This window comes from Bombus flavifrons, chromosome 6 (genome assembly GCF_040668555.2).
Source record: "Bombus flavifrons isolate JBK064 chromosome 6, iyBomFlav1_principal, whole genome shotgun sequence".
NCBI classification, from domain to species: Eukaryota; Metazoa; Arthropoda; class Insecta; order Hymenoptera; family Apidae; genus Bombus; species Bombus flavifrons.
The window spans coordinates 7,058,683-7,086,020 of record NC_138447.1 but is presented as its reverse complement, the minus strand read 5'-3'; the positions used below and the strand labels follow the sequence as shown (position 1 = coordinate 7,086,020).

The following is a 27,338-nucleotide window of genomic DNA, read 5'->3' as shown; positions in this document are numbered from 1 at the left end:
TGGGAGTTAAAACTTTGATTTGATTCCTGAACTGATCTGGAAGTCGCCCGAAAACAGACGAAATTTCACTTTTCAATTTCTTCATGAAAATATTAATCCCACTATTTCACCACTAGGTGGTTATTGGACAACTTTTTAAACTTATAACATCTTATTATTAAGAAACTGGGGGAATATTTAGACAAAACAAATTTTAAATAATTTTTTGATTCTAAATTTTCATTTGAGCCTCGAAAGTTAAGAAACCCTACCTAGGAGTCGAAAAATTGGAATTTTTTAATTTTGCTACTTGTCGATTGAATATAATTAACTTATATTACCAGATAAATATCTCAAAATTAAATAATGAGAACGATATGGTTATTAAGGCCGCTGAATTTGATTTTTCACGTTCTACAAATGATATCGGGAAGTAAATTTACGATTTTATTTAAAAAAATACTGAGAACCTAGAAATTTCGTGAAAAAGATGATCATGGAAGAAAGCTATTTCCATCATATATATATATATGTGACATTTTATACAATAGTCGTATAACTTTGTTCTGAGAAATTTTTTCATACAATAATAAATAAGATAGGTATTTAAATGATCCCGTTTAGTTGTGTATATGTACATGTGAGGGTAATATCCACTGGATATGTACATATGCTGGTAAGAATTAATTTCTGAATTGCAGGACGCGCGTGCACAAATTCATTGATGTTCGATATGTCGTTTTGTACTGTTATACTTCAATCGCGTACGTATGATTTCGATTATAGAAACTTATAAAGTTATCAGTAGTACGCATTTACCTTTACAAAGGAATTCCAAATTAAATAAATTACACGTATAAACGTTTTGTATACATAATATTAAGAGTAAGAAGCATTTATTTTTTATCTTTATATTATCTCAGATATGGTTTAACCTTTTGTGTCATTCGATTAAGCCGGCTTTGTCCGCAAGTCAGCATACGGGAAATAAATTAAATTATTTGTCATCTAAATTTCTTTCCAACTTTATGTATTTTAAAAGTAATTCGTTTCATTAGGTACAAGTGGTTTGCTCTAACACAAATTATATACACGTTGATCTCTTTTAGGTTGTATAACTATTAATTAGCAACAATGTACTTACTTTTGTCATTTGATTTCTTACTTATCTTCATATGAAATTTCCTTTACCTTTTTGTTATATTTATAATAGTTATTGTATTATTTGCAGAGAAATTATTTTTGAGAGATTAAGATGATTGGTAATGTTAAGAAGTACTTGTACTAGCAATAGAACAATAACAATTTACCAAGGACATGTGCTCAGGTAAATGAATATCATATAAATTGAATGTAAAATTAAAAATATAGATTCTAATTGTATTGTAAAAAGAAGCATTTAAGGAATACAAAATAAGGAAGCAGAAATTTTTGCAATAAGCACAATTACGATGGACGTTCAAGGTTCACTGAGAGAAGCTTTGTATGAAACTTTAAGTGGTATTTTGTCTCCTCATACAGAGGCTCGTCAAGCAGCAGAACAGAGAATTCAAGCATTAGAAGTGACAGAAGAATTTGGTATACATTTAACGGAATTTGTAGTAGATCCAAATGGGCATTTACCTATTAGACAGTTAGCTTCTGTATTGTTAAAGCAATATGTTGAAACTCATTGGTCTTCCGTGGCTGAGAAATTTCGGCCTCCTGAAATAAAGTATGCAACAAAGGAAAGAATCAAAGAATTACTGCCAATAGGTCTCCGTGAATCCATTAGTAAGGTAATCCATTTATAATTATGTATATGTATACATGCTGTACACATTACATGTAAAAATGTTTTATTTCATTACTTATTTCAGGTACGTGCAGCAGTAGCTTATGCGATATCAGCGATTGCACACTGGGACTGGCCAGAAAATTGGCCTGGTTTGTTTGATATACTTGTCAGCTGTTTAAGCGGGGAAAGCGAGTATGCCGTTCACGGAGCTATGCGGGTTTTAACAGAATTTACTTCAGACCTTACCGATAACCAGTTGCCTAATGTGGGACCAGTAATCCTTCAAGAAATGTATAGAATATTTCAAAGTGAAAATGTAAGTTAATTATTTTATCAAGCATTGATTCTGACAATAATAATAATAATGACGAGGATTATTTGTGCCTTTAGCAATATTCCATCAGAATTCGTGGTCGTGCCGTTGAAATTTTTACGACGATTGCGTCATTAGTTGCTGTTACGGAACTGTTCCAAAAAGGATTTGCAGAACAATATTTACAGCCCGTTATACCCATGTTTTGTGAAAAATTCGTTTACTGTTTACGACTGCCTGATGGTTCAACTTGCGATAGTGGTCTTAAAACTGATGTTATTAAAGCTATAAATTGCCTAGTTACCAGAATACCTAAATGCATCGCAACTTTTTTACCTCAAATGCTACCGCCCTTTTGGGAAACTTTAGTGCAAAGCGCAAAGCTTTATCAGGAAGGATTTGTAAATGGCGAGGGAGATACAAACGAGAAGGAAGTCGATTCAGATGGTAATCTTTGCATTTGCAGTCTTAATTTGTAATCGTTGAGGATTAATCTATTTTCAATTTGCTTTGACTTTTGCAGGTGAAATAATTAATTTTAATAATTTGATCATTGCCATATTCGAGTTTGTTCATTCTATTGTGGATCGTAAACGATTCTCAAATCTTTTGGATAGTTTCCTACAAGAAGTAATGTATTATTTAATCATTTTTATGCAAATAACCGACGATCAAATCGAATTATGGACAAATAGCCCCAACCAGTTTGTGGAGGAAGACGACGTACTGACTTACAACGTTCGTATTTCAGCACAAGAGCTCTTAACGGTAAATATATGTTTTCTAGGGAACAATTGGATTAGTTTTGTTGATAATAATAGAACGTTTAAACTGAATTTCTTTTCTCTGTAATTAATTTGTTCGAATGCAGGCTTTAGTAAATTATTCTGAGGAAAAAGCGGTGAATGCACTTTGCGAGGTTGTAACGCGTCACATCGAAGCAACGAGTAGATTACAGACTGCAAATAATGGAAGCGGAAACAGTGAAACGTGTTGGAAATTACGAGAATCGTCTATTTTAGCCTTAAGTAAAGTAAAAGATATCGTTGTGGAGAGGCAGAAAGCTGGAATGCTTCAATTCGATATTATTAGATTTTTAGATACGATCGTTTTAGCTACTTTAAAGGATTCAGGTATCCGATATTCAATAAAATGACAATTGTTTCTACTTCGGTATTCATTCGTTTGTCGTTTCGTATCGTACCGGCAATTTTTAGGTTCACCGCCGTTACTTCTTGGCCGTTGTTTGTGTATTGGTGGCAAATACGCTGACATAATGCCACCAGAAATGAGTTCACGTTTTCTGGAGGCAACTGTTAATGGTTTACAGGAGAATCAGCCTTCGTGTATCCGTATCAGTGCAGTAAAAGCTATTTACTGGTTTTGCAAAGCTTCAATGGCGGAGAATAACAATACTCTCGGCAATATTATACGATCGCATTTGCCGAACATATTTCAAGGACTTTTCAATCTAGCTAATCATACAACCACGGAAATTTTTACACTAGTAATGGAAACTTTTCAAGTGTTGGTTTCGGTAATGTTCGAGTTATCATCTTTCTTTGCCTTTATCCATCTTCGTTGCATCAGGTTTTGCTTGTTTTCACAGTTGGACAAAGCATTTACCGCTTCAGTGGAAAATAAGATTTGCCCCTTAACTATCGCTGCATTTTTGAAGTTCTATAGCGATCATGAAATTTTGGACCTGTGTCAAGACATATTCAAAACTCTGACACAAAATCCTGACTGTATAGGACCATTACAAACACGTTTGATACCAACGTTAACTAGTATGATGACCGTATCGCCTATGGATAAATTAAAAGACGGTAAGTCTTATTAATAATTAGATATACTTGGACACAGGCAGTAACATGACATGAAAATTGTAATTATTCGTTCCGATTGTTTGTACAATAGAGAGATGTCGGAACGTAGCTCTAGATGTTTTGCAAGTATTGGTGCATTACTCTCCTAAACCACTGAGCAGCGTGTTAGTCGAAACTGCGTTTCCTGCTGCGTGCCACTGTATTCTGAATTCGGAAGACAACGAAACATTGCAAAGTGGCGGGGAAGTGATACGAGCTTACCTAGCGGTCGCGGCTCGGCAGGTGACGATGCATCGAGACAATGACGGTCAAACGGGTTTACAATACATACTGCAGATCATTGCTCAGCTATTGAACCCGCAGGTAACTTGACAATCCTGATTCAACGGTTAGATCCGCCTCTGTTGATTTATTCCACCAGATGATCGACACATAATCTATATTATAAACGAATTGATTTTTTAACGAGGCGCGTGGCATTTGTAGTCGAGCGAGTTTACAGCGACTTTTGTCGGACGATTGGTGACGACGTTGATTAGGAAAGCGGGAAACACATTGGGCGAAAATCTCGATCTATTATTGAAGGCTGTGTTGAGCAAAATGCAGCGAGCTCAGACGTTGACTGTGGTACAAAGTTTGCTCATGGTATACGCTCATCTCATAAACACAGAGTTTGACGCTGTCCTAAATTTTCTGTCAACCGTACCCGGTCCGACAGGACAAAGCGCTCTCACTTTCGTGCTCTCCGAATGGGTCACAAGGCAACCCCTGTTTTTCGGTAAATACGACCGAAAGGTAGCAACGGTCGCGCTTTGCAAGATATTGGAGTACGGCGTTACTCACGACGATAGTCGATTGAACGAGATCATAGTCAGGGGAGACCAAGTATTTCCAGGTTCGTATTTGAAGCATCGTAGAGAATTTGATAACGGAAACGTTCGGACGAATTAAACGCGTTACGAGCGTACACAGGGAAAACATTTTGATCATTGTTTCTTTCTTTGTTAATCCTTTCGAATGTTTATTTTCAATTCATTAATTTCATTAATTAGTACAAGATGTCGATAAAATATTTATCCCAAAAGAGCGACTGACTAATTAAAATTCGAGAATACGTAGGAAACGAAGAAGGCGTGAGGACTAGGAGTAAAGCCGAATCACAGCCTTATCACTGGACCACTATACCTGTTTTGGTGAAAATATTCAAGCTGATAATCAACGAGTTATCGAACGACATCGAAGCGGTCGCCGCTGGTCATGACACGGATGTTAGTGATAATAAAGAATAATATTTTTGATATTTTATCTTTGTTTCGCGGGTCGAACTAATCAGTCTTTAACGCGCAGGATTCATACAACGAAGACGACGAAGATGAGGTCACCTACTTAGATCCTGGCTACGAAAATATGATAGGTAAGTGGGGTACGATTCCGTGGTGTTTTCGGCACATCTTGATTCATTAATCTTTCTCGCTAACGTTAACGTTATAATATATTTTCGTTATTTAACACACGACAAATTATCGTTTTATGAATTAGTACTTGGAGAAACTATGCCCCAAACTGAGGAAGACGAGGACGATCCGGATTTGCTGCAAGATTCCATCTATCACTTGAATCTGAGTCAATATTTGCAAGACTTCCTATTAAATTTTTCGACTCACCATTGTTTTCCGGCATACATTCAGCATCTAAATATTCCGGAACGAAAGATTTTAAGCAGTTTAAACATCAACGCATCGTTCATGCAATAGATAGATGGATAAATAAGATGGTTAAATAGACACATGAAGAGATACATATGTCGCTAATCAGGAGTTTCGAATTTCGTAATAAAATATGTGATTCTTCGTATATATATGTGTATGTATATATATACGTATATATATTATATATATTTTTGTTACGGCACATTTTACCTGTTTTACATTGTTCGCGTGGCAACTCGACGTTTCGCATGGTCCGATCGACGACTCGCGTGCAAAGAAAAATGGCACGAAGCGATGCAAACATTCTTTTATCCTTCTCTCACAGTAGGTCGCAGGGCCATGATTCACGATTTTCACCCGCGATTTATTCATACCATCGTTACGTTTATTGTACATATCTACAAAAGCGTACTCGTTCTATTTTCTTTGTCTGCAAAAGTTCCAGCTCGTGTAAAATAATCTACATACATTTATTATATCGTTATACGAAAAATATGTACAACCTTGTTCGTATTTACGCTACTTCGACGACACGAGCATTACACGACTCGCTTCAGTTGCTGCGAATTGAAAACGAGATAAAGCTCGGTCATGGTTTTCGTAGCCCTATAACACGAAAATGAAACGACGAGATCGACGCGCAAAGAGGAATGGAAACTCGTGGAGCGGTGATAGGATAACGTGTGGATCAAATATGTAATTACAAGTTTGATTATAATTACGGAACCTGAAAAACGATCGAACAGTGACGAGATCATCCGTGGCAAGACAAATATAACGCGACAAAAGGAAACACGCACGAACAAGGAAAAAATTGTTTTTCGTCGTTTCCTTGGATATCGCGGGTCATACGGTTCAAACGGTCGTTACCGAAAGAAGACCCATCAGTTTGCCACCGGTACCGGGACCTCCCGCGCTACCGATTCTGTTTCCATGAACCAACATCTCCTGAACGGTAGTGAAATCGTCCAGGGTGTTCTTTTTACGAGCCATTTTTTTGTGACTCAGTTCCACGATATTCAACGGTTTCTTCGGAAGCTTCTCGTGTTCGCCATGCTCGCACGTCAACAATTCGTTGGTCTGCTGCATTTGAAGCTGTTGTTGCTGTTGTTGCTGCTGTTGTTGAAGTTGTTGCTGTTGCTGTTGCTGCAGCTGAAGTTCTTGTTGTCTCTGTTTGCGTTCGCGAGCACGTTCCAGCTGTCTCTTACGTTCCTCCTTGGTCCAATATCTGCCAAGCTGAAATACGAACGAACAGATAAGAATTACAGCGGTGCGTGTGCGTGCTTATGGAAAAGAGAGGAAGAGAGAAGAGAGATAAAAGGTTGGCCTGAATTCGATGCTGTCACCTTCACTTCCGACATGGTGTCGTCTTCCGTGCTGTGACCGGCTCGCTCTTCCGATATTTTGATCGCCCTATTTCTCAGAATGCGATTCCTGACTGGCCTCCGAGCGATGTACCTGGTTCCGTCCGCTCTCCTCTTCACTTTCCACTCCATCTGCACGTCGTTCGCTTTGTCCTCCGGGGGTATCCAGGAACTGGACGCGCACACCTGTTGACTGCCGACAAACTGGTACCGAGTCAAATTCGGTGCTTGAAAATTACCATGAGACCTGGACTTTTTCGCAGTGCCACCGGCAGCGACCGCGGTAACGCTGCTGCTCTCTCTAGATCCACCGATGGTCGAGTTTCTCCGGTCGAGAGCCTGCTTAAACAACTGCTGTTGCAGAAGCATCGTTTGCTGAAGGTTAGCCATGTTCGTGTACATAGTATCCGCAGGCAAGTTGGTTGGATCCGTCGCACGATCTCTGTAATAATGAGAACTCGAGCCTCTTTTGTTCGATTGGTTTCTTGTCTGTCTGTTGGTGAACGCGGGGCACGTGCAACCGAGCCTCTGTTGTTGCTGCTGCTGTTGTTGCTGTACAGCCAACGCTTTCGGGGGGCAAAGCACCAGTGTACTTTTGTGATGATCCCTTTCACCGCGTTGCAATTCTAAGGTGAGCGGATTGCTGTTGCAGGATTCTCCGGTGTTGTACGCGCTCGAGCTATCCTTCTCCTCCCCTGAGCTGTTGCTCTTCGACGAACAGTACCATCTTCCACTCTGGTTCGCTTGGTTCTGCGAGTATTGAATCACCGTGTTCGACGTGGTGGTATTTGCAGTAGTCGTGATAGCGATCGCGATCGTAGAGACGATGGTCGTCGGTGGCGGAGGGACGGTGGTGATGGTTGGCTGCGCAGTAGCGACCACGCTAGAAGTATGATTCGCATGATGCCAATGTCTGTGATGTTCATACGGCGACGAGTAGATCGGTTCGCTGTCAGACTCTGGTATAGTCTCGTAGATGTGTTCTGTTTCGCTCCACACGTGATTCGAGTAAGCGTCTGCCAACCTAACCGCGATCGTTCCTCCTCCTCCGCCTCCGCCTCCGCAACCTGTTTGCGATTGACCACGCACACAGAGACCCTCCATCTTCTTCGAGCAATCCTTCAACGTCTCCTGCATCCACTGTTTGCGATCGTGATCCGCGTGTCGCGCAGGCGACGCAGCGTTTCTACCGGAAGATTTTTGCGACGTTTGGGAAGAACAGCTCAAAGAAGGGGTGTTGTTGTTTGCTTGGTGTCCAAGCGTGTGACAGGGCACCGGTGGAGGCGGTGGCGGTGGCGGCCTCAACGTCGAACAGTCCTCTTCCGTGTCTTTGGTCCGTTCCTCCGTCTGCTGTTGCTGCTGTCGAATCAGTTGCTCGATCAGGCTGTTCTGATAGGAAGGCAGATGGTCCGGCGAAAGCAGCGGCGATCCCTGCACAGAGACCAGGAGGATCTATGAATTCGTAACGAGTATCGCAAATACGGAGGACGATCGTCCCTACTCACCCGAGGGTACACGCGCCTCTCCTTGTAATCGTCCTCCTACGAAAGAAAAAGAGGAAAGAAACAGTTTTCGAAAGATCAAAGTCTGATAAAAGGATGGGCTACCCGGTGGAGTACGTTAGAGCGAATTACGTACGAGGCTGGTTGGTTCCTTTCAACTTGCAACTATATCGATCGTAAACCGCGTTAGAAAAGCAGAAGGCATCTTCTATGAATATTTTTTCGTATCTGATGCAGCAATTTGACTTTACTGGCAAAAGTTGCTCGTTACGATGTTCGTCTCTTGGAGTTCGTTTTGAAGGCGTTCGTTGTAGCATACTTTACCATACTTTGATTTTCTTAGCCTCGTATTTCAGTAGCCCACAAAGAGATCTTACCTGATAAAGACATCGACTGACGAGAATGGTCACGGCGTTTTTCGTTTCGGCGAACAGGTTCTCCGTTTGTTCTTTGTTCGCCACGTCCTTTCCGTTCACCTGTAACACGAGTAACGTGGTTTGGTGCGGAAACGGTGGTCGCAACGTGTTTTCGTGGCGAAGTTTCGTCGCTGTTGAAACGAGTTTGATCGCTCGTCGATGTATAAGAACGAAGAAATTTCGACGAAGAACGGCGGAATAATTAGAATTCGTTCGTTTGGTTGTTCGCGGAAATTTCGTATTCAGCGCGATCGTAACCTGGTTCTTCTGGAGCCTCGCGAACTGTAAGAGAATTTTTCTGTCGCAACGACGTTGCTCGACGGATTCGCGGAAACGTGGAAAATCGAGGGAAGAAATCCGTGACACGGTAGGTCGTTCTTCCATCCGATTTCCCTTGAGCGAAGCGCAAAGTCTTTGTTCCGCGATTACGATCCGCTTAACGAGATTAGAAGGGTAGCAGATTGGAAGGAAATCGCGAGGAGAAAACGCGATGAGCTCGTCCGGCTGGTTCTCCCGTAATCGAATCAACCGCTTCGATTCGTCGTAGTCCGCGGTCTTCGCGATTTACCCTCAAGATTTGGTCGCCTTCTCGCAATCGGCCATCGCGCGCTGCCAGACTTTCAGGAACTATTTCCGAGATGTAGACCTCGGTGTCGGCGTCTTCGCTGCCGGATCCGGAACTATAACACACCGTGAGTCCTAGCTTCTCGGCGCTGCCCGCCTTCCGCAACGTCACCTCCTGTAATTGTGCTTTCGTTACAAATTCGTCCAACCTCGAACGTTGAAAAGAAAAAATATTTCCACGTACTCTTTTTCTCCGATCGACTGTCTTTCCTTTTTCTTTTTCTCTTTGTCCGATTCTACGTACGTTTCATTTTCGTAATCGAACGATGAGAAATTTAATTAGTCGTAATCAATTAACATTTTACCGACCGCCAGCAATTCAACAGCACACGCACGTCCGACCGGCATCTCAGGCGCAGATTCTCCCTGGCGCCGGCTCTGTTTCGGTTTAGACTCTCCAATACCATTCTTTTTGTTCATCGCGAACGGTACGTTTTTTAAATTGGTATAAAACTGTGGGAGCTTGCAAAGCAACGCAACTGACGCAACTGAGCAAGGTACCTTAGTATTAAATAACAAATTATTGCTCAAATAATGAGAAAGATTGTTGTCGACAAAAAGCCAATTAATAGGCTATCGGTCGGTAAGCGTCGGTGACAAAAAACCGATTATCGACTATCGGTCGGTAAAGTGTTAATCGGTACGTACACCACCTGCTCGAAAATCTACGGACGCTTACTCGTCTCGTAAAATTACAAGTAGAGAAATTCGTCGATTCGTAATATCGCAAGCAACGATCGGCCCTTGTTGACAAGAATCGGTCAGAATGTTCACGGTGACTACGTACTTAGGAACGGAGATGTACACGCGTTAAATTAAAATTATTTAAGAAACATCCATCGACCTGCATGTCGTTCGGACAGTTGCTATGTCGTCCGATAGCGCGTGTCATTTCCACCTAACATACCTCGAAATCGATGTCGTGCGCGAGAAAGTCCTCGAAACTGTCGTTTGGCTGTTCGTCGACGACCGGCAGCAGTTCTTCTTCCTCGGTCTCGAGAAGTCCGGCCCAGTCGGTCTGTACCGCGGTCGACACCAGATTCGGACAGGTGTTGATCGCGTGTTGATCGCGTTTATTGCCACCTTCGGCCGTTCTCTCCCATTCTTTCTCCGGTTCTGTGCTTCGACTCTCCTGTTCCTTCCATCCGGTTCGCTGACTATGCTGTTGCTGCTGTTGCTGTTGTTGCTGTTGAGTCGGCTGTCGTCGCAATACCTCGACGATGATCGGTTCTTGGGCCGATTGAAAGCAACGCACTGCGTCTTCGTGACTCGAGTTCGATACATCTTGACCATTTACCTGCAACAAAGCGAGCAAACTGCACATTAACTAGAACTAACTTTATCTCGCGTGCTAAATCGGATCTGCGTTTGATCGCGAATATTGAGAAAAGTAACGCGATAGAGGAGAAACCGGGTTGTCTTTACGGTTGGCAAATATCAATAGGCGCGACGAGGTCAATTGGCAAGAGAGCGGAGAGAGAGTAGAGTGGAAAGAGCTTCTTCAGAGTCGTTTAAATGCGAGACAGAGGAGGATGACGGTGCAGCACGGCGCACGGTCCTTTATAACGATGTTCGAGGACGAATTTTCTGTACGATTCATTAACGGAATTACGGATATTCATCGCGTTTTTATCTCTTCCGGTTGGCAACGAGAGCCGTCATGGTGCTTGAGGATTTCAGCGGTGACCCAGTGAGCAGCTTTACGCGAAATCAAGAGGTCTCTGGTTTCTCGTTATTCGCTATTTCATGAAATTTCGTCTTCGTTTCCGTTGTCTCTTTTTCTTAAGTTCAAGTCAAGTTCTTTTCTTCGTTCGCTTGTTCCAAATCGCGAGTATCTGTACAACGATGTCGCCGTCTATAAGCAGGCTCTTTCGGCCGAGATATACACAGACAACGTATACCAGGCAACGTTAACGATTCATTTTTCCGCAAACAGAGCTGCATACGAAAGAATCGTCCGTAATTCGTTGCTCTATAATTCCTTTATCCTCTATAATTCCCTGTTGTACCATCGATTACGAGACCATCCTCTATATTCTCACCGGAAGACGCGAGTTTCCTCGTTTCTCCGACATAGTCGTACAGCGTTGTTTGTCATAATCGTCGCGGTTCGACGTATCGTTGCCAATAACTCGTCTTAACACCTTACCGACCGTTAGCTCAGGCGCAGATTCTCCCTGACGCCGGTTTTGTTTCGGTTTAGACTCTCCAATACCATTCTTTTCGTTCATCGCGAACGGTAAGTTTTTCAAATTGGTATAAAACTGTGGCAGCTTACGAAGCAACGCAACTGACGCAATTGTACCTTTATACTAAATATCAAATTACTGCTCAAATAATGAGAAAGATTGTCGGCGACAAAAAGCCGATTAATAGATTATCGATCGGTAAAGTGTTAAAACGGAAGACACGCGTTAAGCTACAGACTACTCTGACGGTAAAATCGATACAAAACATGGATCCTCGGACCGATTCGGACGATAGATTTTTCTCTGGAGTAGAGGGCAACAGCGGCAGTCGTCACGGATAATAATACCTCCTAATCGGCGAATAATTGCCAGAGAAAAGCAAAGGAAAAACGAACGGGGGCCGGAGTCGTTTCGACGCCAAGAAGTCAGTCTTTGTAATTTCTCGATCGATAGTTTACTCGCTTGTTCGTTCGTTGGTTCACTCGACTACCCAGTCGCTCGTCCTTTCGTTCCATTAGTCACGACCGAAGGATGCTTTCGACCGTTTTACGGAGAACACTCGAGAGCCCCCCCGCCGTTTTTATTCTTCGTCGAGGAAACGATCGACGCGTCTGCGTTTCGTCGAATCGTTACCAGAGACGCGTCGTTAACCGCGTCTTGGTCACGGTAATTCTATCCGAAAGCGATCCAAATCGAAAGACGATCGGTCGTTAAAATCGACGTTTCTATTCCCGTGTGCGGAATCGGAATAGCAATTTTCTTTTAGCTTTATTCGACGAGAAGAAAGAATATGTGTGCCGAGAATCATAACAGAGAGAGAGGCAGAGATTATCAAAATATTAAAGTAATTCGAAACTTCCTACTTTACTCGACGCCCACTTGGATACAGAACTCAAATAATCGTAGAACCTCGCAACGTACTTATTCGAACGAACCTCGTCGTCGAATGTTGAAAGCGTTCCGCTCGATTCTAATACCTAAAATCCGCGAAAAAAGCAAAAAACGGCCGAATACTTTGGAACGTTTGTCGGTGAAAAATCAAGAATTTCCACGCGCCCCATGGAAACAATCCTATCCAAGCAAGAGGAACGCTTTCGCGCGGCTAAAACGCAGAGCAAACGTTCGCGAATTGCGTAAATCTTCCCTCTTGGAACGAGCTACGTCGCTGTCCCGCAAACAGACTTATCACGATGCGCCGCGTTCCCCGTTGGTCGTTACTTTCTCCCCTTTCTCTCTCTCTCTCACTTCTTAACACGCAAACAACGAACGAGTATTTCAAACTCGCGAAATATATTTCGCGCGATATGTCCCGCGCGAAAAAAATATCGTTCGTGCTCGCGAGGTGATTAGAGCGAGATGACGAAAGCGAGGGGGAAACCGGGGAAAGGAAAAAGGAGAGAGAGAAAGAGAGAGAGAGAGAGAGAGAATAGGATCGGAAACGGGAATGGGAAAAGCGAAAAGGGACGAGGCGGCAAAGGTACGGGAGGAGAGAAAAAAGGAGATTGAGAGAAGAGAGAAGCGACAGAGGGCAAAGGTAAGGGCGTAAGAGAAGGTAAAGCAGGGGCGAGCACCAAGGCGCGGGAAGAGGCGAACAAGCTGGCATTTCTGTCGGCAAAGCGCGGATTGTGAGGCAGGTGGTGAGGGAAGTGCAGGGTGAAGGAATCGCGTACAAGGAAGAAAAAAGGGAGCCGTCAAGCAGTCGCTGGCGTTCCGTAAACACGGAAGTCTGAAGTAGTCGGGCTTTGAACACCGACGACTACCGAACGGTGACGACGACGACGACGACGACGACCGCTACGACCACGACAAACGTTCAAGACGATCGCAATTACCGTAGTCGAAATCACTGGAAAATTCGTACTCGTTTAAATTTAAACTTTTTCCGCATCGCGCGTTTTCCTCGTTTCAAGCGGTCGTAATATACAAAACCGGCCGACCAGCGACTACGCGTTCTGTTTCGTTTTGGCTGGCGTGGCGGCATGGCACGCGCCCCGAAATCTTCCAAAGTATTAATAGGAATCGTAAATTTGAACCTTCTCCTTCTTCGTGATATCGCGTCGACTCGGTCCCACCCCTGTTCATCGACATCGCCGAGGGTAAGGTTTTTGTAGCTCTTGCACGTCGGACGACTACGAGTCACTGACTCACCGACCGACGAAGCAGCAACCGAGCTGCTACGCTTAAATACGTTAAGGTGAGGTTCCGTGTATTTGCGTGGGACGCGTACGTTTCACGCGAACGCAACAGCTGAAAACCATTTGAAAGCGTGTTTCGTAGCGGAAGATGTACACGTATTGCAGCGAAGCATCTAACATCGATAGGAAATCTCTGTGGTTGTGTTGCACTAAATGTGTACAGACGCGGATCTCTGACGCTTATGGGAAATACGTGCTGCGTCTAGTCGCTTTCGCCTCGGAAAATTACGGATTACCGCGAACCTGCGCCACGTCTCTTAACGTTACATTTCGCAAAGAATCCTACCTATATTTCCACGGATTTCTACAAATATCTTAGGGGACAGTTCACTCTGTATCGATAATTTCGTTCGTCGTTGCGTACGCAGCTTGGTATTTATTATTATTTAATATTTGTGCAGGCTCCGCGAATCGTATTCAGAGTCGCACGTTTGAAACGCGCAGGAGCACATCATCGAAATCAGACGAAGATAATTAGCTTCGTCCGTCGAATCTCGACGCGTCTACCGGGATTTCAACGTCGATAAGGACTCGCGTTAAGACGGAAATAAATCGTAAATCGCGGTGACGCTGATCGGCGCCGTTGCGGAACGAACTTTGCAACTTGCGCGATTTCGCGTTCTCGCGTCGGTAAAAGTTGTTTCGTTTCCATGGATTCGATGGAGTTGGCGTAAACAGGATGAAGGGGAGGTTTCGCAGAGGAAACGCGATAATCGCGATCAGACGCCGCTAACCGGACGCGGACAGAGACGGACGAGGGATAATTTAAAATCGCGCTTCCGCCTTATCTCGGCGACGCTTATCCTCGCACCCGTCCTACAGTTCTTCACTTTCACCCTTCGTTCCTTCGCGGTTCCCTTGATCCTCCGGATCGTTATTTATACGCCGTGAAAGCAACTTTCCCTCTTGGTATCGTTCATCCGCTTCTCCAAACCGCGAATCGAATTTTCAGACGAAACGACGTTGGAACCGTGCCTCGCGATCTTTAGGCTAATTTCGCGCAGAGATTCACGGCCATCTGTTGGTTTACTCAAAGGCTACGGAATCTTAACACTTTACTGACCGCTAGCGGTTCAACAACTCTGTTTCGGTTTAGACTACCCGATACCATTCTTTTCGTTCATCGCGAACGGTGTTTTTCAAATTGATATAAAACTGTGGCAGCTTACAAACCAACGCAACTGACGCAACTGAGCAAGGTACCTTAGTATTAAATAACAAATTACTGCTCAAATAATGAGAAAGATTGTCGGTGACAAAAAGCCGATTAACAGGCTATTGGTCGGTAAATATTGGCGATAAAAAGCCGATTAATAGGCTATCGGTCGGTAAGCATCAGCGACCAAAAACCGATTAATAGGCTATCGGTCGGTAAAGTGTTAACCGTTTGAGTCTCAGGGGCTTTGAAAAAACAAGGTCGAAAAATGCCGATGGCGAAGAGAAACAAGCGGCGCAATATCGCTCCTCATATTTGTTATTTTATGAAATACATCTGTATTATTATATATGAGTACTATTAGTTTATAAATATTTCAAGTTTTGTCCGATAAACATTATTGAGAAGATAACTATGGCGGCACTTGACCACAGAACTTTCCTATGGCTTCGCGACACAAAGCGCTATACCTTCAAAGCGTAAAGCCGACATGCCTAATCATGTACCATCGATATCCCTACGGTTCTTTCGCAGAATATTCGGAAGAATGCATACGCGGCAACTGTCGCGGACATCTAACAAACGCGTGCGTAGTGGGGATATCGAGGGGCAACAAAGAAAAGAATTCGCTTGATTTCGAACAAAAGATTCATTCTGCCTCGAGCTACGAAGTGCGAAAGGTCTAGCGTCATAGCGAAGCAAACACATTCGAGATACGTGATTGTTAACTCTTGATTGTTAATCGTTGATCTTTGATTGTTAATCGTTGACTGTTGATTGTTAATAGTTTAATAAACCTATTATGTTGAACATCAAGAGTATTTCTTGTGGGCACCTTCACCAATAACAACCACCTCATGACAATGAAATACAAAATACCGTCCGTAGCGTTCGAACGTACTGGAACTTTTCGACGCAAAATCTAAACAGCGCGATCGCAGCGACTCAACCGGTTAAAAGGAAGAAACTGTGACTCGACATTGCGATAAACATCTGCGCGTTCGATTCTGACACTCGCGTCGTCAATTTCTCTACGATCTTTGTTCGTTTGCGAGCCTCGACAGCGTAGAGAAGAAAAGGAGTCGTCGATGACCAGCTCGGACCAACCCTGGTCTTGCAACCTCGTGAAAATAGACTAATTCGGCGCAGAATGTGCAGCAGCAGGTTGGGTCAAACAGAAAGGTCGATAAAAGTGGTTGGTCTCTCAACGAGAGGTACTCGCGTAAAGTACAAACTGGTAAAGCTACGCAAAGCGACTGTTGCGAACTTCAATTTCTCTCCTTCAGAGTCACTGATATTTGGCAACTAGCGATGAAAAAGAAGCAAGAACGGATCACAGCGATCGATCGTGAGTTCGATTGGAGCGGACGGCCGCGGCGTGGGCGGCGGGGTGCGTTTTTAATTGGTACGTGGAAAGCCTCGATATCGATCGTTGCCGCGTAAAGGCAACGTTATCGCTATTTGCTCTCCTCGCTCGAGCTTCCCTCTTTAATTTCCTGTCTGCGCGCAATTCCGAGCGAGCAACGTCGCACGAGGAAACGTTTCGATTCGTTCCGTTGCTCGAAACCGTCCGAACCGAATCACGCAACGGCGATCAACGAGAAAAGGAAGGGGCTGCGCTGTTTTTCGCCGTTCTCCATAGACGCTTGCCAAGGTGCTCGACCAGCGGCGCAATTACGACCACGAGATTTCGGCCCCTAGTTGGACCTCATTGAGTAAGATACAGAAAAGGGTGTACCTTTTTCTCTTCGCTGATATCGCCACCATGTTTCCCGTAGCATTGAAAATCGCCGAACGCGCGCGTTTTTCGAATGCGTTTACGAAACGTTCGCGACGCGTAGATAGATTTGTGAAAACGCAAGGCTAATTCTACGCGAACAAACCTGTAGGGAACAGTGTATCGGCGCATAAAAACAGTATTTCGCGTTTATCCCCGTAAGTAAAAACCGTAAAAGCACGATACTCGAGCCTCCCGATCTCGAGTCCCTGTATCATCCTTCTTCTCTCTGCCGTCGTTTTTTGTCCTTGTTTCTCGTAATTACTCTCTCCCTCTCGTTCATTTTACCTCTTCCCTTCTCTTCGTTTCTCTGGTTTTTCTTTTTTTATTTTACGGTAATACACGCTTATTAGTACACGGCCAGATGAACAGTTCAGTGGGCTTTTACGATCGATACTTCGATACGTCGATTCTTGCGAGAGAAAGACGTCGATAATTTCGCCGATAGCCACCGATATGGATAGATAGAGAGGGACGACGAAAATAACCGCGCCCACAGCGAAACGCGAGTGAGAAAATTGAACGAACAGGGGAAAATGCGTGCTGGCATAGGCCGAGAACCATGAAAACGTCGGCAGATCTCGCGCTCGTCTATACGCCGACCCGACTCTAGACTCGGATTAACGGGAAAACCCCCGTTTCCGCTCTTCTCTCTCTTCCTCCTTCTCCCCTTGCCTCTTTCTCCTACTTTTCATCTACCTTCCCTCTCATCCCTTATATCCTCGCCAGGCAAGCCGAGGGAAAAAGCACAGCTTCGGTGCGAAGGAGACAACGCCGGTTTGATTTTCCTCGTTCTCTTTCTTTTCTACTCGGCAAATAATAACAAGTGCCGAGCGAGAAGAAGAGCGTAGTTCGGTACGCAAGCGAAACGTTTTAAGTCGCTCCCTTTCCGCTGTGACGAGCCAAGTGCCTCTTCTTCGGAAGGGCTCGTTACCTACACCCTGTTCTCCTTCGAACCTTAAACTTTTACCGCTTTTACCGTTATCGTCCTAGCTTCGTCTCGTTCCATGCCAACCTATTTCGTTTCTATCCCTTCGTCAGCCGATCTTTGCTTCTCTCAAAGTTCCTTCGGTGACTAACGCCTCGTTCGAACCAGTCGGATCGTTTCAACTCAACAGGAAACTCGACGAGATATTTTAATTGCTTACGATTTTCGAATCGCTATCTCTTTTGCGATGCGTTCTTATCCTACCCTTTCTACGACGCTCTTACCTTCTGTACGTACGCACAAACCGTTCAAAAGTCGACTCTGTATATCGAGAAATACAGAAAACCGACGACGTCAAGAAACGTTGTGTCTTAAGTCTACCGTTGTTCGTATCGTCGCGACAAGACGAACAAATTTACGAAGACAAGTGATTCGCTCGTTGGCTAACTAACTGATCGCTTAACGAAGCTAAGATATCGAGGAAAAGTGAGATTTCTTAATCGGATTCGCATCCGAGAGACTCGAACAAGTTCATCGAAGCCGAAAGTCGGTCGATCGCTGTACAAACGGTACTGTACGGTACAAGTGTAAACTTCGTTGTCAAAATCAACAAACGTTTCATTGGTGATCCCACTGCACCGTCACACGAGGATTCCAACGATCTTCTGGCCGAATCCCCTGCGACTAAAATCTAAAATCCAGCAGCGATCTATCCCGGAAGGTCCTATTTCGAATTTCTGTCGTTATCGAATTTTCTCGATCGCTTTCTCGCGATAACCGCAGATCGTAAAATCGACGCGGGAAGGAGCCGAGCCGAGAAACCCCCGGGGCAAACGGTAACGAGATTCCACGTATTTGGGACGGTATCGCCGAGGGAATCGACGTTCGACGTTCCGTAGCCGATAGAATAGGCCGAGAACAGACAGACGAGAGGAACGTCGCGCGAGACGAGACCGTCCAACGACCCTTCGTCTCTCATCCAGTCTCGCTTCGGTTCGCCTCGCCTCGCTTCGTCTCGCTCATCCTTCTTCCCATCGTTCTGTTCCGTATTTAAAAACGGCCCGTTGAGAAAACGAAAGCGACACAGTGGATCTTTCGGTTTGCGAAAGAACTGGCCAGAGTTACGCGGACGCGCGACTTGGAAACGGTCGTCTCTGGACGTAAACTCGTCTCGTCGCTGCAACGCGGACTTTTAATGCGATTTCGTATTTTTACGAATATAACTAAAAAAGAAAAGAAAAAGAGTAAAAATGGAATCAGACTCTAGAGATTTGTTTCATCTTGAATATTTCATATATCTTTGCACGTTACACGGATTCGTGTATCCGCAGATTTCTCATAAACGCAGAAAAATGCGCCAAAATCTACCGATACCGTTGCTGATCGACGATTTAAGGAACTGCGCACTGCTGGCTTTGCCTTCGCGTATCTCGCACTTTCTTTCGTCTTTAACTCTTCCAACGATGGTCTGTTGCTCTTTTTCCGTTCTGCCGTCTGTTCGACGATAAGAAACAGAATCGACGTGCTGCTACGCGTGATTTGTACTCGCTTTTTGTCGAATTCATCGTGAAAGTCTGCAGCTGACCCTGGCTGTCGATACGTGGTCCGTGCATCGTTGCTTCTAAGCGGACACGACGCGAGACAACCCTCGCGATTCTCCGCTTGTGCGCGATCTAGGGTGGAAAGGCGTACGAGACAAGGGTGGAACGAAATGAGGTGAAGAGCAAAGGACGAACGGATTACGTCGTCCAAGTGGACACCTCGGCCGTCCCCTTTGCACACCGATCGCGTTCCCTGCGTGTGGTCTTTGCTCATAATCAAACGGAAAACCTATAATTTAAAGGAGAAGATCGCGTATCTGACCACGCTTTATAAAGAAGAGGGATGCGCGAGTATGCGAGCGTACAGTGAGAGTCAAAAGCGAGTACGCGAGTTTTACAAAGACGCGTCGTACGACGTCGACTTACCTACGCACTTACCGATGTTCCTTTTCTTTCCTATTAATTCGTGTTTCTATATACCGCGTCAAACGACGCTTTTCTTCGCCAACGTTTAATATCTTTTCGATATTAGGGTTCGGAAGTCAATCGGTGTAAAACACATTTCGATAAAAGCAATTCGTATAACGTATGCAATTTAGTCGTTATAATACGATCTTTATATAACGCGGTTGTATCATAACGATACCATAAAACCGTTTCCTCCACCGAAATCTTTTTTTTATCCGAGTTAACGAAGCGGGCAGGTTAACACTAGAACTACCACACCGGTCAAATTGACTGGGTTTACAATTTTATTTTAAAATTCCTACTTCATGTTATATTTTTTCCCGCAATGATGTGATAACTTTCGCAACGATAACGAAAAGGAATAATATGATGACTTTTATTTTGTTTTTTATGTACTCAAACTGAAAATAATTTTGTATCAAGACTACTTGTGCCAAAATGTAAAAGGATCCTGCAATCTGTTTATCGAACCCCAATTAACCAGCTTCCTCGTTTTGTACAACTTGCCACATGTTTTTCAAATTTTTACCGCGTATCATTCGATATGACGATATCAGTTATCAGGAAAATTCCGGATCGATCGCTAGATCGCTAGATGCTAACGCTAGAAATACCACAGCAGTGAAAATGACTGGTTCTAGAATTTTATAAACGTGTCAACCCTCGTTTAGGGATGATGGTCCCAGGTGGATTAATAATACCAAAAATATACTACATAACATGGAATTGTTTCTGTAAGAAAGTAATAAATCAATAAATATAAAAATATTCTATTATTACGTATTTTTTAAAGACCAATCATCTTCACTGGTTTTGATAGAAATAGCTTCGTGTTAACTATCGGTAGTTCTAGTGTTAAGACTCGCGCGCTTTCTGGCTGCCCCCAAATATTCGCCGCGTGTTTTGCGACGCCCTGTACAGTTTCTGCAGCGACGAACGCGTTTCAACGATCGCGGTTTCGTTCGCCGTGTCTCGCAGCTTCTCCGAGCGGATAACTATGCTTTTCCGCTCGATCATCCGTGCGAGAGCAATCGAGCGCGATCGCAGACGAGTAACGCGCGTGCCGGTCTGTTCGACGTTGCTCGACCTCGTCGCTGCACTGCGCAACGGCCGGTGGCACGCGTGGACGAGCTCCGCTTCGCTTCGCCGACCTTCCAGCGATCGTGATCGCGATGGTCGTCGCGTCTCGGTATTTTCGTTCGCGTCCAAGGAACGTGCGCCTCGTTCGAAACAACCGGTGACCGCGATGCGTCACGGTCGAGGGACAGAGACGGTCGGCGACTCCCACGGAAACGCGACTAACTGGAGGTCTGCCAGCTCTTCGTTCTCGATTAATTTATTCCGTCTGGAGCGCGCGTACTCTCCCTCTCTGGATTCGCTTCCTCGTCCCGGTACCCGCTATCGTCTTCCACGCTATTCTCCAGCGCGTTTCAAACCCACCAAACGTATACGCGCTCCGCGTGCAGACACCGTGACGAGGAAAGGAAAGGACCGCGACCCGCGAGCCGTTAGACTCGCGACGTGACAGTCTAACGACCGGTCACGGAACACGTCATCCCGGATTACGTCGCCAGCCGCTGTTCTCGCTTCTACGTTTTCCTTTGTCTCGAAAACCTGACGCTACGCGTTCGGGCTCGATACAGGCGAACGTGTTTTCTCGCGCGTAAGTGTGGCGCGCGTTGCGCTAACGCGTAGGGTAACGCAGAGTCACTCGTCGTGAACCAGTCGAGTAATTTCTCTGGTAACTCGAGGAATTCGCTTGCGAACGATTTTTAAAGGACGCGCGTTCGAAAGCGAACTATTCGATTCGTTATTGGCGATAAAACGTGCGATGTAGAGAAATGTAGGGAATCGTAGACGCGCGTCAATTTTTTATCGCGTTATGAACGCGAGAGACATCGCGGCTTACACGGCCGTACGTACGTATTTTTCCATGTGTAATCCAATGTACTGTTAAAACGCGCGTGAAACGTTCGCGCGACAAAGCTACATCGAGCCTTTTATCGGTGAGTGAGTTTGCATCGGATGGTTTTTACGATCTTCCCTTTCTCTCCTCTGGTCCGTTGCCGGCCTGTAGAGAGAACGAAAAGGTCGTGATACTGTTCGAGAGACCCGTGCTTTACACGCCAGTGCGCCACCGAACCAACGGCCGTAAGCGGAATTTTAATTTCCCTCGTTCCGTTACTGCACATCCGGTTTTTACAAAGATAAAAAAACCAGCGCGCTGCATAATGTATTTCGCGATGTGGCGTACAATTACTTTCGCATCTGGATTATTTGATTTCGCAGAAACGCGTCCAATCGATTTTCGTTGATAGAGCGGCTTGATATTTGCGGTCGTTCAAATTTCCCGGAAAATCTTACGTCTTGGACGATTGGCCGCTGCAGTTCTGTCTCTACCAGTCTGTAAGCTGAGAAAATGCAGTTGTGGGATCTAAAGGAACCGAACGTTTGTTGCCTTCCGAGTAGAGTTTTCGTCGTATCGTAGTGATTTTCTGTTTATACCAAGGCAGTTATTATAATCGGTAATAAAGTAATCGGTCGATTACGTGTTTTTGAAAGATGCAGATGGGATAGTTAGGAACCAGGGCGACGAATCGTTGAATGACTAATACCTCGCTCTTAGCTATGATTCATAAACGGTTAAGCAGGTAAGCGACGCAGCTTAGGGACTTACTCGGCTTAGTTCCGAGTGAATTACACTGCGGCTAAGGGCTTAAATGTCTCAGGTCGTCTTACTTTCCCACACGATCCATATAATGTATATAAAATCGTCTTATTGCAGCCGTGGAACTGTCTCGCGTTTCTTTAAATTCATATCTCTACTTTTACTCGACGTTGCGCAACGTTGCTCGAACGCCTGTTCCATTTTGCGATAATCTTCGTGCTACTTCGTGACACCGATATAATCGCTGGTAGCCGAAATCACGCGCCACCCACCGCGAAAGCGAATCACTGCTAATAGAAGGGTAGTTGGCCAACGAAGATATCAACGGTACAACCCGCTGAGGGCCGAACGCCTCTAATCCGATACGAGTCTACCAGTTCGATAACGCGTTTCCGCGATTGCAGTTTCCAGTGCGCGCGACTAATTCTGTGCGCGAACTTAAATGCGATTAAGCCCTCTATCACAGTCCATTAACCTCCGGTTGTTGCTCCTCGAACCGCTCGAACCCACCTAATTGCAGCTGCCGATTGCTCGCCGAAACTTCTGCCAATCTCCGCGTGAAAAATTCATTCCGACGACACGGCGATTTAACGAAGCGTAGTTGGTCGATAAACCACCTATCTACGGTTCGACGGTGTCCATTCGAGGAAACCCTGTTCGTTCCGCTTCGCAGTTTCCTTCCGTCGAGCAAATTTCTCAGGGATCGACCACGCGCGAAACGTCTCACGAGGAACGTTACTCTGTTCGATGTGACTCGTGCTCGGTATCGACGACGAACAAATGTCTTGTTCATGATGTATTAGGTTGTCCGGAAAGTGTCTTTCTTTTACGGACACGTCTTTTACAACGATGTATCTTTATACAAACATGAAACCTAATCTCTGTCGAACGTTGTGGTCTTTATTTTGATAGAACAGAATGGAGCATACGTAATTCGATAAGATAATATACAACGGAAAATGTTGTGCATCCGTTATTTCCTTACAAAACGAAAGAAACTTTTCGGACGACCTAAAAGATTTTCTTTGATATCAGTTGCAGTGAACGCAAAGACCGATTCCTCGAGCGAAGTTTCTATCTCTGTCGGATATAGTGTTACGATTCAAGCGCATAAACAGACAACTGACGAGGTGCGTGACTCGATTGACCATGAAACCGCGTGCAAAAGTATTCTCGAAAACGTTTCAAACGCGTTTCGCGTATTCCCGATACTTTGGAAATGTCCAGATAATTACAGGCGATAGTGTACGGTTCTGTATATGGGCGCATCAACGGATGTTCCTTCCTAAAGCTTTGGTTTCTGTTGAGGTTGATTGATAGAAGAACGTGTGGATGAATTTGTGATAGAAAAATATATTTAAATAAATAAAGGTATAATTATAAATATAAATATAAGTTTATGTTGATCCAGATCCTCACTCTTACAATGTTACAATACAATAGAATCGATAGGGAGCACGTTGATATATTTATAGCAAAAGGATATTACCAAAAAAAGTTAACCTTATAGCTCTAGCTAAAGGCTACAAGGAACTACTGAGATATGTATAATTTTGTGTGCTAGACTAGATTAGCCGCGTAGTAGTGACACACGTATATGAATATAAGTGTATGGAAGCATGTGTGTACACAGCGTCTCGAAAAACAGATGAATGTAACTGTTCCGTTGGCAGTGCGGTATAGAAGATGGAGGAACAAAGAGAGTGCTGAGACGCGTGCAAATGTATATCGACGAAGATCCTGGAAATCATTTATTGAATAAGTCTAAAAGTATTTTAATATGAATTTTAAGTGTAACCTTAGTGTTCCTTTACATTTATTTCGGCAATTAAGATCCACAATTCTCGACAGGAACATAAATAGAAATCTATTTATTAGTTCCTTTGTTCCTAGACCTTGTAACCTAAAACATTTTCTGCGTAACAGCGGTCTCCAATTTGTATCCAAGCGTGGATTAATCCGCGCGCTGCGACTGCTTTTTTTATTTCCATTTTAATCTAAATAATTTTTTTTTAAATAAATAATTTTTACTTTTTTCCTCTGTTATAAAGAATGTAAGATGCGATGTTTGCGAAGTAACATTATCTACCATTCGTTTTGAAGAGTAAATTTTCGATAAACTCCATGAAAAATTCGGATGTCGTTTACTGTACCGACCGCGCGCTGTGATAGGGACCAGTCGTCAGTTGAACGCTGCTGATGCCTTCAACTTTTCTTTTTTTATTTGGTAGAATTTTTACAATCAATTCTCATTGAGAATTATAAGTAAATTATTTTGGCGTGGTACTATATCGTGTATAATGGGTGATTATCGTATATTTGACTCTAGCTGAATCTAATGTTTAAATCCAAAGGGTAATGTCTTTTTAGCTTGCGGATCTGATCCGTCGTGTCAAGTAATTGGGTAACTAATGGGTTTTGGTGGTTGTTAACTCTTATATTATATCTGTTACTAAATTTGGATATTTTTTCTTTAACTGTGGGTACCTTAAGGTCGCGATGTATTGTTTCGTTGGTAACATACCAAGGTGCATCTATTAAGGATCTTAGAGTAATACCTTCAATTAGCCCCCTAAGTAGGGCCATCATGCAAATGGATATACATAAATAAAGATGTAGAGTTTTTTTTTTTTTGAAGTAATTGCTTCAACAGTTTCTAACTACGTTGTATCATTTCTATTTACTACTATACGGACTGGCGGATAGTTGAACGATATACCATAGCCAGGAAGGTTTCGCGTTTCTCGCGAAGCGACCATCGCTGCCTTTTCGAGGAACGCGAAACGAATACCAGTCGAGAGGTGAAAGCAGTTACTAAAACCATGTACGGTGACGCGGGAGGGAAGAAGAAGAAGAGGAGAAGCAGGGAAGAAAAGTGGTAAGCTTAAGCGTGTGCACGGAGTTCGTTTCGAAGGGAGAGGAGCAAGATTTTCTTAATGATAGCGTTGTTAGTGCCACTTTGCGTAAACATTCTCGTTTAGCAAGCAGCCGAGAGAATCCACGGCTTATGCTTTACGTCCCCTGCGGCGGCCGATTCTTCCCTTTTTCCCCTCTCCCTACTTCTTTCCCTGTGCCACCCTTCTTTTCCCTCCGCTTGGTCACCTTCGCCTTTCTCCCCCACCGTTTCACCCTGGAAAATTGTGCGCGCAACGGAGTACCGATCGGTCAACTTGTTCCTCGACTGGTTACGAATAATCGTCCAAGCCGAAGGAAATTTAGCTTTCTCGATGTTTGCCAAGGGCAGGAGGAGGACGCGTCTTTCGGACTTTCTCATTGTCGACAGATAAAGCCAACGATTCGTAGAAAGTTAAAAAAAACAGGCTACGCTTAATTAGCATCGATTTGTAAATGCGAGCTTTTAGAAAAGATCCGATAAATATTCGTCAGTTTACTTACGATCGATTGCGTAGGTGCGCACGTCGGATCGCGAGATCGTTGTACGAAAGAAGCGCAAACAGAAACGAATCAAACGCCGGGCGAAACTACGCGTCGACAAAGCGTCCGGCCAATTTTCCTGCTATAGCGATGGAGGATAAAGGGAGAGAGAAGGAGAGGAAGGGAGAGGAGAAAAGAGGCGAGAATGAGAAGGCAAACAGACAAAAAGCGGAAGGATCGTTGGACGGACGCGAGTCATCCTTTTTACGAATGCCAACGACTCCCCTTGTTGCTGTTTTCTCTTTCGAATGTCCGGTGTGCAAGCGATTCGCTTTTTATCGGCCGAGTATTCAGACGCGATCCAATTTCGTCGAAACGAGAGGGGCCGTCCCGATCGTTTCGCGCTACCCACCATTGTTCGCGCTCCTTTCGAAAATCCATTGAAACGCCGGAAACGTGTCCGCGCTTTTCGTCCGACCGCGCCACTGCACCGCTCTCAATCGGCAACGAATACATCGGGTTCGGTATGGTTTTTGGAATCCACTTTTATCGTTGCTGCGATTCCGAAGAATCTGCTACAGTTTGCACGGCAAACGTTAAAAACGTCGATAAAACAGCTTGTGATACAAACGAAGCAAAAGGATGCTCTGTCGTCTTTAGTTTTCCTTTAATATGTCTCCGTCTTTCTAACAGAAATACTCATCGGATAACGTAATTCTCGCGAGCGCAACCGTTGTTAAATTTCGGAAGGGAAGTTTTGTAATTAAAAATTCTAAATTTTATTTTTATCGAGATAAGCGATACGCGGATCGTTTTTTCTAATATTTCCACCATGTTGCGGTTAGTAAAATATTTCTCAGAATACGCCGACGATGCGATAGTTCTGTGGCGAGCAGAAGCTCCGTGGCAGCTTTACCAGGTGAACCGACCATCGGAAAAAGAGCTTCTCGTACGTAATTTTTAAGTGTCTCGTACCTATACGTTCTCGTTATTTGCGGAGAGACGATGGAGAGAGGATTGCCGTGATCCTTAACTGTACGACGAGCAGCTAAACTTTGTCTAGATTTTAAATTTTGAAAAAACGAGAGCGACTAATTCGCTGGAGCACGGCGACTGGTGCGCGTTCGTCGCTCGGCGAGCCGGCAACTTTGTCGACCGACAAACTTTATGATCCACGAGACGCGACGTTTTCTTTTTTCCCAGTCCTTTGCTCGTTCGCGGGGAACGTTCAGCATGAAAACACTGGAATCGATTTCTCCTCGCGCCTCGCGGTTTTCATATAGCGCGATATTCGTCCGACGATAACCGTCGTTGGCTAAGAAGCGGGGAAGACGCGTAAGTGGCGGAGACAAAGGCTCGCGACCATTGTCCCGTGTTTGGTCGCATTCAGCCACCCTCGCCATTCCACCATTGCATCGCAAATTCCGTACCGACATCGTCTTTGGCCAACTCTTTCCCGCTCGTAGCCTTTGTAGCTTCTCGTTTCTTCCTCTCTTCGTCGATCGCCATTGAAACCTTCGCACAACGA

The 27,338-nt window shown here is 44.3% G+C and overlaps 2 protein-coding genes across 16 annotated transcripts in view; one reads left to right on the top strand and one right to left on the bottom strand.

The window, feature by feature from the left end:
• The first annotated feature begins 508 nt into the window (after window positions 1-508).
• Ipo9 (Importin 9) lies at window positions 509-5,809 on the top strand. 12 transcript variants are annotated; one of them, XM_069115162.1, is made up of 14 exons: window positions 509-655; window positions 1,211-1,306; window positions 1,501-1,757; window positions 1,839-2,072; window positions 2,147-2,516; window positions 2,593-2,837; window positions 2,941-3,202; window positions 3,287-3,606; window positions 3,679-3,898; window positions 3,990-4,261; window positions 4,385-4,793; window positions 5,018-5,166; window positions 5,246-5,312; window positions 5,438-5,809. In XM_069115162.1, the coding sequence occupies exons 2-14, from the start codon at window positions 1,297-1,299 to the stop codon at window positions 5,650-5,652; spliced, it is 3,030 nt and encodes a 1,009-aa protein (XP_068971263.1). In that variant the 5' UTR covers window positions 509-655; window positions 1,211-1,296; the 3' UTR covers window positions 5,653-5,809. The 12 variants fall into 12 exon arrangements, with proteins under 12 accessions (XP_068971263.1, XP_068971259.1, XP_068971255.1 ...); XM_069115158.1 differs by having other exon boundaries at window positions 1,376-1,757; XM_069115154.1 differs by having other exon boundaries at window positions 1,373-1,757.
• The window catches only part of Slip1 (SLo interacting protein 1), a 59,388-nt gene continuing 37,790 nt past the window's right edge, over window positions 5,741-27,338 (bottom strand). The window contains exons 1-7 of one of the 4 annotated variants that reach the window (XM_069115169.1): window positions 27,241-27,261; window positions 10,421-10,810; window positions 9,458-9,628; window positions 8,851-8,949; window positions 8,477-8,512; window positions 6,954-8,402; window positions 5,741-6,843 (exon numbers count right to left, since the gene is read on the bottom strand). In XM_069115169.1, the coding sequence (XP_068971270.1) occupies window positions 6,463-6,843; window positions 6,954-8,402; window positions 8,477-8,512; window positions 8,851-8,949; window positions 9,458-9,628; window positions 10,421-10,810; window positions 27,241-27,246 (2,532 nt within the window). In that variant the 5' untranslated portion in view covers window positions 27,247-27,261 and the 3' untranslated portion in view covers window positions 5,741-6,462. Of the gene's footprint in view, window positions 6,844-6,953; window positions 8,403-8,476; window positions 8,513-8,850; window positions 8,950-9,457; window positions 9,629-10,420; window positions 10,811-16,791; window positions 17,174-27,240; window positions 27,262-27,338 lie in introns of those variants that run through there. The other 3 variants (XM_069115166.1, XM_069115168.1, XM_069115167.1) reach the window with 3 other exon arrangements.